The sequence below is a fragment of the Anabrus simplex genome, chromosome 2 (assembly GCF_040414725.1).
Source record: "Anabrus simplex isolate iqAnaSimp1 chromosome 2, ASM4041472v1, whole genome shotgun sequence".
Classification (NCBI taxonomy): Eukaryota; Metazoa; Arthropoda; class Insecta; order Orthoptera; family Tettigoniidae; genus Anabrus; species Anabrus simplex.
Window position 1 is genome coordinate 858612480 of NC_090266.1, and position 15153 is coordinate 858627632.

Below are 15153 nucleotides of genomic sequence, written 5' to 3' on the forward strand. Positions count from 1 at the left end.
CTAAAGACCTATACAAGCTGGACAGACCGCCAATGGCATACAACAACGAAGTCCTCGTCATTTTAATGGATTTTAAACTAATATGCAATATCATTATATACCATATTTTATTTCATATTCATCTGTGCAAGTGTTATAGTGTGTTTTAAAGTTGTTTTTAAAGTTATATTGTGTTTGCCCGATTTGACTTGTTGCCTGATGATGGCACAAGTTTAGTGCCAAAACTAGAACCTCATGTGAACGATATGCGATTCATTCACATTAATAAATGTTTTTGTATTGAATAGGAGGAACCCTCTTAATTTCAATTATTGTAATCCCACTTCCATACGGATCATGAAATTTCTAAATATCAAAGACTTTACCTGCCGGGCAAGTTTTGAGAGCTGAACATTATTAGCTGTAATTCTGGTGACATACAACTCAAATTAGCTTAGTATACTGAAAAAAGCATTATACTGTAACAGTGATCAATATTGTATGGCAGAATTTTGAACATTAATGCTTCCTTTGAGTTGCAACGGTCACACCAGCCTCTCGCATTGATAGCACAGGGAACACATTTTATAAGTCAAGCTTTCACAAAGAAACTCTAAAAGGATATAAAATCAAAACCTATTTGGAAATAATTTCAAATGGGATTTAATTTTCTACTTTTTCAGTTTTCAGACACCAGGTATAACTTAGTCCTATGTATCCCAATTACCCCAAGCTTCCTCGTAGCATAACGGCTAACACACTCAGTTCATAATACGAGGTTTGCAGGTTCGAGTCTTCATTATGGTGAATCTTTATTATTTTCATTATTAGCGTTGTATTAATATCTCACTTAATATTTCACTGAAATGTTTAATCACAATACTATGTCTACTAGGAAAATGCTTTATATGTGTGCTACTTATAGAAAGTGATGTTAAGATTAATTCAGCATATAGGACTGTCGCCCAGGTAGCAGATTCCCTATCAGTTGTTTACATAATCTTCTTGTAAATGATTTTGAAGAAATTGGAAACAATTCCATTCCCGAATTCCTCTTCCTATGATGGATATTTACCCCGCTTAGTTCTTTAACAGTACCTTCCAACTTCATCTTCATAAAGTTAAACATTAGAATGAAATGCATTATCAATAAATGGAAGCATGTGGAACTAAACAAGGTCACAGAGCTAGTTGCAAATAGAGGATCGTGGAGATACTTAATCAATTAACAGAAGCCTGCAGATAGAATGCCCAAAGGCAATAAGTCCGTAAGGAAGATGTGGGTGTATATACGTATATGCAAGTGCATAAAAAAAGAGTTAATAACAACGGCAGGGAACGAAAATAAATTTTTTAATGTAAATTAGAAAGACGATGAAAACCTGCGTACCTTCTATTACGGAGTGAGCGACTTGACCAATCTACTACGAGAATACTTTCCAAAAATGCTGCCTTACATGACAGGTTATAACTGGCGTAAGAAAATGTAATCTCGAGATTTTGATCCCAATTTGGTATCGATTTTGAAGCTCATCGATTAAAATCACGAAAGCGTGACATATACCGTTGTCCATAACTCTTAAGACTCCCCTTATTAGGCTTTTTGATGATAATAAACAGACGCAAGCACAGGAAAATAAGACAATCGAAATGAGCTTCATACAACTGACGATAGATAGCACCACACTCGAAAACGAGAAGTCACTGAAAATCAGTCTAGCCAACTCCGTGTATCGGTGTCTAGCTCCAGGTAGCTACCCAGCGCTTGCGCGGAGGTGGTTGCATGCAAGGCAAAGTACTCCTGGGCAGCTGCCAGCCACTTTACCAGCAGATGGTAGAACCGGCCCTAAGTGGGATGTTCCGAGCTACCAGTGGACAAATGGCATTGAATGACAGTAGATGAATATGCTTGAGTGAAGGTTTTAAAATAAAGAAAGCATCATAATATGAAAATGAAGTTGAAATTCATGAGAACAAATTTAGGCAAATATTAATTTATAAGAGGAATTAAGGAATGGAGTAATTTATCAAGGGAAATGTTCAATAAATTTCCAATTTCTTTGAAATCATTTAAGAAAAGACTAGGTAAACAACTGATATGGAATCTGCCACTTGGACGACAGTCCTAAATGCAGGTGGGTTGGGTTGAGGAATGTTGAGGACTGTGAAAATAGGTTTGTACCTTTAAAGGTGGTAAGGAATGGCAAAGATCCACTATATTATAACAGGGAAGTAAAGAGACTAAGAAGGATGTGCAGGTTGGAAAGAAATAGAGTTAGAAATGGCTGTGGAAGTAAGGAGAAATTGAAGGAACTTACTAGTAAATTGAATCTAGCAAAGAAGTCAGCTAAGGATACCATGATGGCAAGCATAATTGGTGGCCACACTAATTTTGGTGAAAAATGGAAGAGTATGTATAGCTACTTTAAGGCAGAAACAGGTTCCAAGAAGGATATTCCAGGAATAAGTAATGAACAAGGGGAGTGTGTATGCGAGGATCTTCAAAGGGCAGAAGTATTCAGTCAGGAGTATGTAAAGATTGTTGGTTACAAGGATAATGTCCAGATAGAGGAGGTGACTAATACTAAAGAAGTACAGCAATGACATTTACAGTAAGATACAAAAGTTGAAAACTAGAAAAGCAGCTGGAATTGATAAGCTTTAGGGGGATATACTAAAGACAATGGGTTGGGATATAGTACCATATCTGAAGTACTTGTTTGATTTTTGTTTGCATGAAGGAACTTTACCAAATGAATGGAGAGTTGCTATAGTAGCCCCTGTATATAAAGGAAAGGGTGATAGGCATAAAGCTGAAAATTACAGGCCAGTCAGTCTGACATGCATTGTATGTAAGCTTTGGGAAAGCATTCTTTCTGATTATATAAGACATGTTTGCAAAATGAATGAATGGTTTGACAGAAGGCAGTTCGGATTTAGGAAAGGTTATTCCACTGAAGCCCAACTTGTAGGATTCCAGCAAGATATAGCAGATATCCTGGATTCAGGAGGTCAATTGGACTGTATTGCAATTGACTTATCTAAGGCATTTGATAGGGTAGATCATGGGAGACTACTGGCTAAAATGAGTGCAATTGGACTTGACAAAAGAGTGACTGAATGGGTGGCTCGGTTTCTAGAAAACAGAACTCAGAGAATTAGAGTAGGTGAAGCTTTATCTGTCCCTGTACAAATTAAGAGGGGAATTCCTCAAGGCAGTATTATTGGACCTTTATGTTTTCTTATATATATCAATGATATGTTTAAGGAAGTGGAATCAGAGATAAGGCTTTTTGCAGATGATGTTATTCTGTACAGAGTAATAAATAAGTTACAAGATTGTGAGCAACTGCAAAATGACCTCGATAATGTTGTGAGATGGACAGTAGGCAATGGTATGATGATAAACGGGGATAAAAGTCAGGTTGTGAGTTTCACAAATAGGAAAAGTCCTCTCAGTTTTAATTACTGCGTTGATGGGGTGAAAGTTCCCTTTGGGGATCATTGTAAATACCTAGGTATAAATATAAGGAAAAATCTTCATTGGGGTAATCACATAAATATGATTGTAAATAAAGGGTACAGATCTCTGCACATGGTTATGAGAGTATTTAGGGGTTGTAGTAAGGATGTAAAGGAGAGAGCATATTTGTCTCTGGTGAGACCTCAACTTGAGTATGGTTCCAGTGTATGGGACCCTTACCAGGATTACTTGATTCAAGAACTGGAAATAATCCAAAGAAAAGCAGCTCAATTTGTTCTGGGCGATTTCCGATAAAAGAGTAGCGTTACAAAAATGTTGCAAAGTTTGGGCTGGGAAGACTTGGGAGAAAGGAAACGAGCTGCTCGACTAAGTGGTATGTTCCGAGCTGTCAGTGGAGAGATGGCATGGGAGGACATCAGTAGACGAATAAGTTTGGATGGTGTCTTTAAAAGTAGGAAAGATCACAATATGAAGATAAAGTTGGAATTCAAGAGGACAAATTGGGGCAAATATTTGTTTATAGGAAGGGGAGTTAGGGATTGGAATACCTTACCAAGGGAGATGTTCAATAAATTTCCAATTTCTTTGGAATCATTTAAGAAAAGGCTAGGAAAACAACAGATAGGGAATCTGCCACCTGGGCGACTGCCCTAAATGCAGATCAGTAGTGATTGATTGATTGATGAAAGATGACTGATTAATTTGATACAGGGTTTAATATGTAAAAGTATGTCACTACCCTTAGTATAGACAAAATTACTCACTTTTCACTCGTCTGTAAATCTCCATTCTTTACAGTACAGAGATTAAAAACACCTTTCTTCAAAGTAAAGTTAAATTGTCCAAATATTGTATCTCTGCGCAACAGTGTATTGTTCTCTATAGAGTCGGCTAGTGCGTCCAAGATCTGATCCTCCAGATCTGTCTGGGATAATAGTTGCTCCACCTCAGGCTGGGCAGCAGAAGGACTGGTAACAGTACCAGAAGTGTCAGCTGTAGTGCAACTAGGCGAGTACCAACCCCACCATTGTGGAAACCACTGCAGTAGCACACCACGGCCAGGATTACCATTTCCAAGATTCTCAGGCAGTTTAGCTTGATGCATTTTTCTCATAGCACACTGGAAGTAACATTAAACAGCTTGTATTTAAAGCAGAACAGAGCTTAAAATAATCCATAAATATTCTGTAACTGGGAGCAAGAATCTCATAATAAAACCAACAATTTTGAACAATGAAGTTGAATGCAATATTATTTCTCACAAACAGTTCTCATTTAATTAGAACTATTTAATGATTTATTATGTAAGTACATTTTAACATTGAGAGTTCAATGAAAATCTAAAAATCATTTTGACTGATTTATTTTGCAAAAGTGACTGAAATCAGGAAATCTTGTGGGAATATGTGGGTATTCAGGGGATCTTTTGATGACACCAATCATTACCTAATCTATAGCAATCCAACCCTAAAGAAAAAGTAAGGTCTACCAGCATATGGATAATTACAGAAAAGCTTCAAGGTAAGGAAATTAGGCAGAAAATCACTGACATGGTAAGCAAAGTGTTCCAAGGAATAGACAGTCAGTAGGCCCAGGGCACCAAAAGGGAATGGATGGCATGCAGGATTTCTGTACATATATCTTGAATATCCTGAAACAACAGTGTGCAATGATGAAAAAAAAAAAAAGGCATATCTTAAAGTGAAATGATTCTCTCAGGATGTAAATATGCAAAGAAGTCATAAAAAATACAATAAAACCTTGTTAATTCGAAGTCATTGGGATGCTAAAAACAAACTTTGAATTACGTGATTTTGAATTAACCACCACAAACTCGTAATTTAGAAATGCCAAAACTTGCTGCATCACAAACTATTCTAAAACCCATTAATGCATGCAATCACCACAATTCACAGTTAAACATTTCAAATGCCATGAAGAAAACTATATTTCCGAAATGTATCCAACAATACCAATATAATGGTCCGTTATTGGACTTATAAATTTTCCAGCTAACTCATTCTTGGTTGCCTGCGTTTCGCCCTCATGCGCTAAGTTAGGCTCGTCAGTTGGGACCTAGCACACCACCCAAGACGCAAGGCTAGTGCATACCGTGGAGGCCACTGCATAGGCTACTTGAAGCCACCAGCAGTGCCAATGCACTATGAGAGCTATGTCTCAATTACCAAAAATTGATGCCTGCCTGGCACTCATTCAGGTCAAATAATTTAGGTTCCCTATGGGAATCAACATCTACATCATTTGATGGCCAGGCAGGCATCAATTTTTGGTATTGAGACATAGCTTTCATAGTGCATTGGCACTGCTGGTGGCTTCAAGTAGCCTATGCAGTGGCCTCCATGGTATGCACTAGCCTTGCGTCTTGGGTGGTGTGCTAGGTCCCAACTGACGAGCCTAATTTAGCGCACGAGGGCGAAACGCAGGCAACCAAGAATGAGTTAGCTGGAAAATTTATAATGTCCAATAACGGACCATTATATTGGTATTATAAATTTACTCATTCAGGACAAATAATTTAGGTTCCCTATGGGAATCAACATCTACATCATTTGATGGCCAGGCAGGCATCAATTTTTGGTAATTGAGACATAGCTTTCATAGTGCATTGGCACTGCTGGTGGCTTCAAGTAGCCTATGCAGTGGCCTCCACGGTATGCACTAGCCTTGCGTCTTGGGTGGTGTGCTAGGTCCCAACTGACGAGCCTAACTTAGCGCACGAGGGCGAAACGCAGGCAACCAAGAATGAGTTAGCTGGAAAATTTATAATGTCCAATAACGGACCATTATATTGGTATTATAAATTTACTCATTCAGGACAAATAATTTAGGTTCCCTATGGGAATCAACATCTACATCATGTATCCAACAAGGCGCATTTTTCAAATAATGCACTTGGATAACTTGCAAGTCAATGCAAGGCTATCAAACGTAACCTCACACCTGGAATAAAAATTTTAAAAAAAGCACGATTCAAAGACAAGGAGAAATCTATATCCATAACGCAATAAAAGTATAGTAATCCAACGAATAAAGCACTTGCACAGGGGAGCCAACAAGACTGTCCAATTGAAAACATACGGCACAACAAAATCTTTTAAAAGCCCGGCATACATCTAACACAAATATCAAGAAAAATATCTTTGTACAGTACTTAAAAAAAACACAAATATGTAATGGTCCATTTTTTTCTTGTCACATGTATGAGAGGTTGCTTCATTATTTTTTTTTAACACTAGCAACAAACTGCTCGATACGGTCCAAAGCCTTAATTATCGCTTTGTCAGCATCACTTACTCTTATCACAGAATCCAATACGGCTAGAGCGGCAAGTACATCACTTATCAATGGAATAGCTGTCATCTGCACTGTATCTTCATTGTTTCAGCGTCAGCTGGAACTGCGACTCCTCCTGGCGTCACGTGATCACAGCTGATTAATATCCTGCTCCTCTGAAGTAGTCTCCGCATGGCCGACGGCGGAGTATTTGGCAAAACTTGTGCCAATATGGGACTTTTGTCATCATTCCTCCCTTTTATCTTCATCGTCTTCTCCTACTTCATGTAAAGAACCAAATTCACACTTGACGAACCAGTTCATGACTGACTATGAACGAATAGCATCCCAGGCTACCGTCACACTCCACACTGCATCCATCACATTTGCTGTAAGAAGCTTGTAGGGTTCCCGGCAGAGAAAGAATATGCACATTTAAAAATTACATTATGTTTGTGCGCAGTGCACTGATCTAACAACAGAAGTACTTTTCTGTCCTGGCATGCCATTTTGGGCTTAGGGCATACCAGCCACTCCTCAAAAATTTGCCCGACATCCAGGCATTTTTAGATGCTCTGTACTTGCACAGGAAGTCCCTGATGCCCTTAAAACATTGTGGCTTCTCGAACTTGCCTATGATGAGACGAGGAAGTCTCTTGCTTCTGTCCGCATTGCAACACAGGACAGTGATCCTACCCTTTTACGATTTCCCACATGGTACTTCTCTCTTTTAAAACCGTAAGTCCGTTTGTGCTCGGCATAAAAAACAATGCAGTTTCATCTGACTGAAGATATTTTCGGTGAGTATAAATTGATGATATGAGCCACACCTTCTCGTCAAATGTCGGCATCGCTAGTGCTCACGGATTCTGCTTCTCCGCACATTGCCTGCCATGTCATATTTTGCCATTCCTTAAAGCGCTGAAGCTACCTGTTTGAACAATTAAACTCCAGTCCCATCTTTAGCGTCAGTTCATTCGCTTCTCCCATAATAATCTTGCCATCAATGGGGATACTGTTGGCTCGAATATGCCGAAACCACTTGATTATTTCCACTTCCAAATAGGAGTGTTAAGCTCCTCAAATGCTTTGCACCCTTATAACGTGCTCCGAATTTTTCTACTGTTTTATGGATTCTACGTTTACTACGCTGCATATGCCGCTACTAACCTGCCTGTGCTCTCTTCGCCCGTCCAGCTTCAACTGCTCGTGCTGCTTACCCTCCCTCTTTCCTTCCCCTACCGCTTCGCTGCGCATTGGGTACTGTATGCTCTCGTCCTTTCTGGACGCTTCTACTTGAATATAAATTGGCCTGCTCTGGGCTTGAGCAGCGAGTTCGGATGAACACGACGATTTGTATCGAGGGAGGACTTGGTTTTATTTTGCTACCAGCTGGACTGTGTGCAATGTTTCTTTTAAAATGTGCTTTTGTATACCATTGAAAAGCTACGACTGCTGGACGGGTGAGCGAAAACTTTAATTTATTTCATTTCCATGTTGTTCTTTGAACTTTCTTTTGATGCTGCACTTCCTTAATTTTCAAATTGCCGTTACTGGCCACCAATGACAGTTCATGTTGATAATAAGCTAACTGCAGCTATTGATAGCGGTACCTTACTTTGGAATTACATTACCATCTTACTCCGAAGTTGGACTTTGTGATACGTCAAGTGATTGTTGCGATATGAACCATTGAAATTCAACTGTTTTCCCGAGCAAACGCATGAATAGAATCAATTGAACTATCACCTAGCTTCTGTTTGCTATTTTGGAATTTCATCGATACTGACTGATCCTATTTTTCCAAAACCCTGTTGGCAGCCATTGGTGCTCCTTTCTTTCACGTCCCTCCCCTTTCCCCACCTTCCTATTCCGCATCCCTTCCGCCCCTTTTTTTTCTTCTACATGTATTATTGTACAGTGGCCCATATGTCTTTCAAATTTTAATGTTTTTTCGTGTTCATACGTAAATTTCTGTTTTCCTTGTGTAGGACACTCCTCATGTAAAAGAGGTTGTATTATTATTGAAGGTTTCGAGTTTAGCTGTTCTCTTTGAAAAACAGATCTGAAAATTAACATGGTTGTCCCATCTGCTTTTTCTCTTTTGGATGTCAGAACTAACTGACCTTTGGATGATTGTTGTTTTCTTTGGCTTGTAAATGTTTCTTCTGGGTGTTTTTTGCTAATATATTGTTATTATAAAAAAAACTATTTCTTCTTTCCCTTTTTTTTGTTGTCGTACGCCTCTCCTTGCCCTCACGAAATTTGTACCTACTTCGGTTCCTCTGAATATATGGACTCAGTGAAAAGGCTTCCATTTATGCGCTCTGCTGAAAACCTTTTACCTTGAAAATTGAAAACTACCTGTGAACTTGTGCACGGACGGACATATATATATATATTTTTTTTTTTTTTTTTTGAGTGTTGTTACATCCCTTTTGCTACGCCATCACGTGCGTTGATTGGTACTGCGTCAGTTGGATTAGTATCCTGGTTTATGCCTTGTGTTTTTCTTGGTGCATTGTCTCACCATTCCCATTCTGGTGCATGGCGAGATCATATTCTGAGCGTACATACTTTATCTAAAATACAACACAACACCTACCCATACCAACCACCACGTCACACGTCACACCACAAATGGTAGCAGACCTTTTTCTCTCATTACTCCATTTCTTTTAGCAAATTTTCCATTATGGCATGCTTCTCTGATAATTTCCCTTTGGGTGACGACAATTCTTCTCCCCCTCCTACTTATCATCATCTTTCTTTGCCTAACCCTCCCGTCAATGACTTGATTTCTTTTTCTATTTCTACTCCTCCGAGTTCCTTCTCTTATCCTTCGACTCCTTCATCCACTAACCCCTTTTCTGATCATAAATCTTTCCCGTTTTCTCACCATCACAACATGGCTCCGGATTTAGGCCCCCATTCTTCTCCATCCACTCCCCAACTTAGTGCTGTTGACAGTTCCTTGAATGTTCATATTATCAAACAGTCTTTACTTCAGGTTCCGCAGTTAATAGCGACTGATCCTCGTAACCTTACTATGTGGCTTTTCTCTGTTCGTAAATTTCTCAATCTCAATTTAGCCTCTTTTCCTCAAATGCTTGGTTTGTTATCCGCTAAGACCACGGGATTTTTTTCTAAATTTTGGTTGGATAACATGTCTCATTTTTCCACCTGGTATGAGTTACGTAATGCTATTCATAATTATTTTTTGCCTTATGAGATACGTTTTAAACTCAGTACCGAGTTCATTCGTCGTCACCAACTTCCGACTGAATCCGCACATGATTATTTAGATTCTATCACTACTTATAGTGATGTACTAAATATTGCCCATAATGTTGCTGAATTAATTTCGATTGTTCAGTTTTATGCTACTCCCTCCTTTCGACAACTTTTTAATGCACTGAACCCTCCAACTTCTATGCTTCAATTATATAATCTGGCTCAATCTCATGCTTTGTCTGCGTTAAGCGATACTTCTTATTATTCTTCCGTTCCACCACCGCCTATTCCGTCTTCCTTTTCCTCCACATCATCTTCTGCTCTGCCTCCTTCTAATGTTCGTTCCCCCATTCTCTGTTTTCGCTGTAAAGGACCGGGTCATATTTCTAAGTTTTGCACCACTCTGCCTGTGGGAAACGCCTTTCCCCCTTGCCGCTAGGCAGTCGGCGTATTCATGGGGAAAATCTGCCTTCCCACACTCTTCAGACACCTCGTCCTACCTCTGTGATTTCACCCATTCCCTTCACCTCTTCTTCCTTTTCGCCTTGTTCTACCTCTTTCCTACCTCCGACCTCTCATGTTCTCGTCACCGTTAATAACCTACCCTCTCTTGCTTTGTTAGATTCTGGGGCTGCTGTTTCTCTTGTTAGTTTGCCATTTTTTCAATCTTTGCAATCTTTATGTCCCCAGCTCTCCTATTCTCCCTCTACTGTACGTTGTCTTTCTGCCTGCAATCAACCTTTAGAAATCGTTGGTGCTATTTCTTTGAATATTAAGATGCAAGATTTTTCTTGGCCTTTTACCTTTTTGGTTGTTCAGACCTTATCATCACCTATTATTTTAGGTTTTGATTTTTTTTCCCATACTGGACTTATATTGGATTCGGTCAACTCTACGGTCTCCTTTCATTTTTCCTCTAAGTCTATTCCATTGGTTCATAGTTTTGACTTCCCTCTTTCTCATCCCTCTACATGTTTACCTATAAATTCTGTTCATTCTGACCGCGTTCAGTCCTTACTTGAAGAATTTTCCGATGTCATTACCCCCACTTTGGGCACCGTTAAAAATTTTTCTGCTCACATTGATCTTACTGATCCTACCCCGGTTCGTTCTTCTCCTTATTTTTTGAGTCCCCCTCGCATGAAAATTTTGAATGCCTTAGTTGACCAAATGCTTCAAACTGAGACTATTATTCCATCATCTTCTAATTATGCCTCTCCCGCTTTCATCGTCGATAAACCCGATGGATCCTCTCGTTTTATAGTGGACTATAGAAAATTAAATTCTCGCATCCTCTATGATGCCTATCCCATGCCAAAATTGAATCTGCTTTTCAACATTTTTCAAATGCTCAGTTTTTTACCATCTTTGATTTAAATTCGGCTTATAATCAAATTCCTTTAGATGACGTTAGTTCTCGCTATACGGCTTTTATTACCCCGAATGGACTATATCAATTCAAAAAAGTCCCTTTCGGTTTGAATCTTGGCTCACAAATTATGCAGCGGTTTGTGGATTCCTTGTTTGCTGATATAAAATATAAATACTTATTTCCTTTTATTGATGATATTCTTATTTATTCTTCAGATTTTGAAACCCATTTACTCCATGTTCGTGAAGTATTGACTCGCCTCCGCTCAGTCGGCTTAACTGTCAACCCTTCTAAGGTCCTTATCGCCCAGACATCTATTAAATTTTTGGGTCACATCTTAAGTTCACAGGGGGTGGCTGTCGACCCTGAAAGAGTTTCTGCCATTCACAAAATACCTCCTCCCTCTAATCTTAAGCAATTACGTTCTTTTCTTGGGATGATTGGTTTTTATACCAAATATATTCCCAATTTTTCTTTACTTTCCGAACCCCTCAATCTGCTTAAACGTAAAGGTATCAAATTTCATTGGTCTTCTCTTCAACAAACCGCCTTTGATACGTTAAAATCTAAGCTCTCTCAGGCCCCTCTTTTGCAAATCCCTGATTTTGATTTTAAATTTGAACTTTCCACTGACGCCTCCGATGTTGCCATAGGTGCTGTTCTCCAACAGACGAAGAACGATCAAACTTTACCTGTTGCTTATTTCAGTCGTCTTCTTACCCCCGTTGAACGTAAATATTCTGTGTATGAAAGGGAGGCTTTAGCTCTCATTCTTTCCATTGAGCATTTTGCGGAGTACTTAGACCATCGCGAATTCTTAGTTAGTACTGATAACCAGGCCCTTTCTTGGTTATTACATAATGCCCCCAAAATTGGACGTACCGGTAGATGGTTGCTTCGCCTATCCCGTTTCAAATTTTCTCTTAAGTTCGTTTCCGGGTATCATAATTCTGTTGCTGACGCGCTATCTCGGCTTTTTGATGATACTTCATCTCATCTTTCTGAGCTTAATCAACTTCCTATCAACTCTGTTACTTCTATTTCTTCCCTTATCAATTTTCCCCTCTCCTTTCAATCATGTCTTGATCATCAAAAACTTGATCCTTATTGTCAACAACTTTGTCAAGATCTTTCTTCTCCCGATTATTCTGGCCCCTTTCGTCTTCACAATCAGCTTTTAATTTTCAAACCTACTCCGCGCGCCACTCCTCGTCTCGTTCTCCCTTCCAGTCTCCGACAAATGGTTTTTCAGTATTTCCATGGATCCCCTGTTGGGGGTCATTTTGGCATGTCTAAAACTTATGCTCGTCTTGCTTCTCAGTTCTTTTGGCCTCAGATGCGGAAAGAGGTATATTCGTGGGTCCGCTTATGTGACTTGTGTCAGAAACATAAGCCCCCCAATCATCAGCCCTATGGTAATTATGCTGCCTCCCCCCCTACTTACCCTGCTGAGAAATTCTATGTTGATATTGTGGGACCTCTTGTAAAATCGTCGAAATCTAACTCTTATATTTTCACCTTACTCGATGGTTTTTCTAAATTTATTGTTCTTCGTCCTTTACGAACTATTTCTTCCCAGATAATTATTAACTTACTATCTACCCAAATTTTCCCCATCACTGGAATTCCTAAAATGTTGGTGTCTGATAATGCTACTGTTTTCACCTCTAAACTCTTCTATAATTTTTGTTTTTCTCATGGGATTAAGAAAATCAATATTTCCCCCTACCACCCTCAAGCTAACATCGTTGAGCGTTATCATCGTAATCTAAAATCCCTTCTATCTATTTTTCATTCACATGATCACCGGACTTGGGATGCCGAATTGCCTTATTTTGCCTTGGCATCAAACGCTACTGTTCATAATTCAACCTCTTATACTCCGGCTAAATTATTTTTAGGCCGTGAATTACACACCCCTCTCTCTTTGACATGGGATTTGTCCTCTTTGTTGAACACTCCATCTCATCTTCTCACCCCTGATCATTTGCAAGATGCTCTCAAAAAGTTGTTTCAAGCCAGAGACCTCCATAAAAAAACTTACAATTCTCGCGTTCGCTCTCCCACCTTCAAACCTTTGGATTTAGTTCTCTTCAAAAACCATCCCATCAGTTCCTCCTCTCAACACTTATCTGCTAAGCTTTCTCCCCGTTGGCTTGGACCCTTTCGCATTCTTTCCTTTCCGTCCCCTGTTACAGCTTTGTTGCAATCCTTGGACAATCCTAATGATATTCGTAAGGCTCATTTTTCCCTCTTAAAAAAGTTCTCCGCTTAACCCCTTGGCTTGCCGCAGGGATGGACAATTTATACTTCATTTCATCTTTTTTTTCCTAGTGTACGATTGTTTTTTCTTTACTTGCGTTTGTTCACCCATGTCCCCCCCCCCCCCCTTTTTCTTTCCCTTTTTTTTTTTCTGTGGTTCATATCTTTGCCTTTTTTTTTCGCTCACCCGGTCATGCTCCCTCCACACACTTCGTCACTTCCTCCGGCTCCCCCATCGATCATTTCCCCTGATGGGTTTCTTTTTTTATGGGACACCATCTTACTATATACTCCTCTGTCATTGTACTTTCATTTACTTAACTTTTTTGTAAAATTTTTGTACGGCCACTTATATATACATATTGTAATTTTTATTGTAAAACTTTTTTTGTAACCCCTCTCCTTTTCTTGTCTCATCCCTCCCTTTTTTTTCGATCCAGATCGTTCTTTCTCCTTTATCCCCTCCCTTCTGCCCCTCCCTTTTTTTTCTCTTCTCTTCTTACTTGTAACTCATGCCTGTTCTTGCTTTTTGTTTTTGCCTCCTCGACGACGACACTCTCTTCGTGTTCCTGAGTTCGGCGCCCCTCTGGAGCATCAATGGACTTTCGTCGCTTCTACACCCAATCCTTCGGATTTCTCCGGCTGCTGGGAGTATATAACGTGCTCCGAATTTTTCTACTGTTTTATGGATTCTACGTTTACTACGCTGCATATGCCGCTACTAACCTGCCTGTGCTCTCTTCGCCCGTCCAGCTTCAACTGCTCGTGCTGCTTACCCTCCCTCTTTCCTTCCCCTACCGCTTCGCTGCGCATTGGGTACTGTATGCTCTCGTCCTTTCTGGACGCTTCTACTTGAATATAAATTGGCCTGCTCTGGGCTTGAGCAGCGAGTTCGGATGAACACGACGATTTGTATCGAGGGAGGACTTGGTTTTATTTTGCTACCAGCTGGACTGTGTGCAATGTTTCTTTTAAAATGTGCTTTTGTATACCATTGAAAAGCTACGACTGCTGGACGGGTGAGCGAAAACTTTAATTTATTTCATTTCCATGTTGTTCTTTGAACTTTCTTTTGATGCTGCACTTCCTTAATTTTCAAATTGCCGTTACTGGCCACCAATGACAGTTCATGTTGATAATAAGCTAACTGCAGCTATTGATAGCGGTACCTTACTTTGGAATTACATTACCATCTTACTCCGAAGTTGGACTTTGTGATACGTCAAGTGATTGTTGCGATATGAACCATTGAAATTCAACTGTTTTCCCGAGCAAACGCATGAATAGAATCAATTGAACTATCACCTAGCTTCTGTTTGCTATTTTGGAATTTCATCGATACTGACTGATCCTATTTTTCCAAAACCCTGTTGGCAGCCATTGGTGCTCCTTTCTTTCACGTCCCTCCCCTTTCCCCACCTTCCTATTCCGCATCCCTTCCGCCCCTTTTTTTCTTCTACATGTATTATTGTACAGTGGCCCATATGTCTTTCAAATTTTAATGTTTTTTCGTGTTCATACGTAAATT

The 15153-nt window shown here is 39.6% G+C and overlaps 1 protein-coding gene across 1 annotated transcript in view; it reads right to left on the bottom strand.

Moving 5' to 3' along the window:
* The window catches only part of Vps13D (vacuolar protein sorting 13D), an 866734-nt gene that overhangs the window by 734074 nt on the left and 117507 nt on the right, over positions 1 to 15153 (bottom strand). Inside the window, 1 exon segment of the mRNA XM_068226303.1 lies at positions 4228 to 4583. Coding sequence (XP_068082404.1) covers positions 4228 to 4583 — 356 coding nt within the window.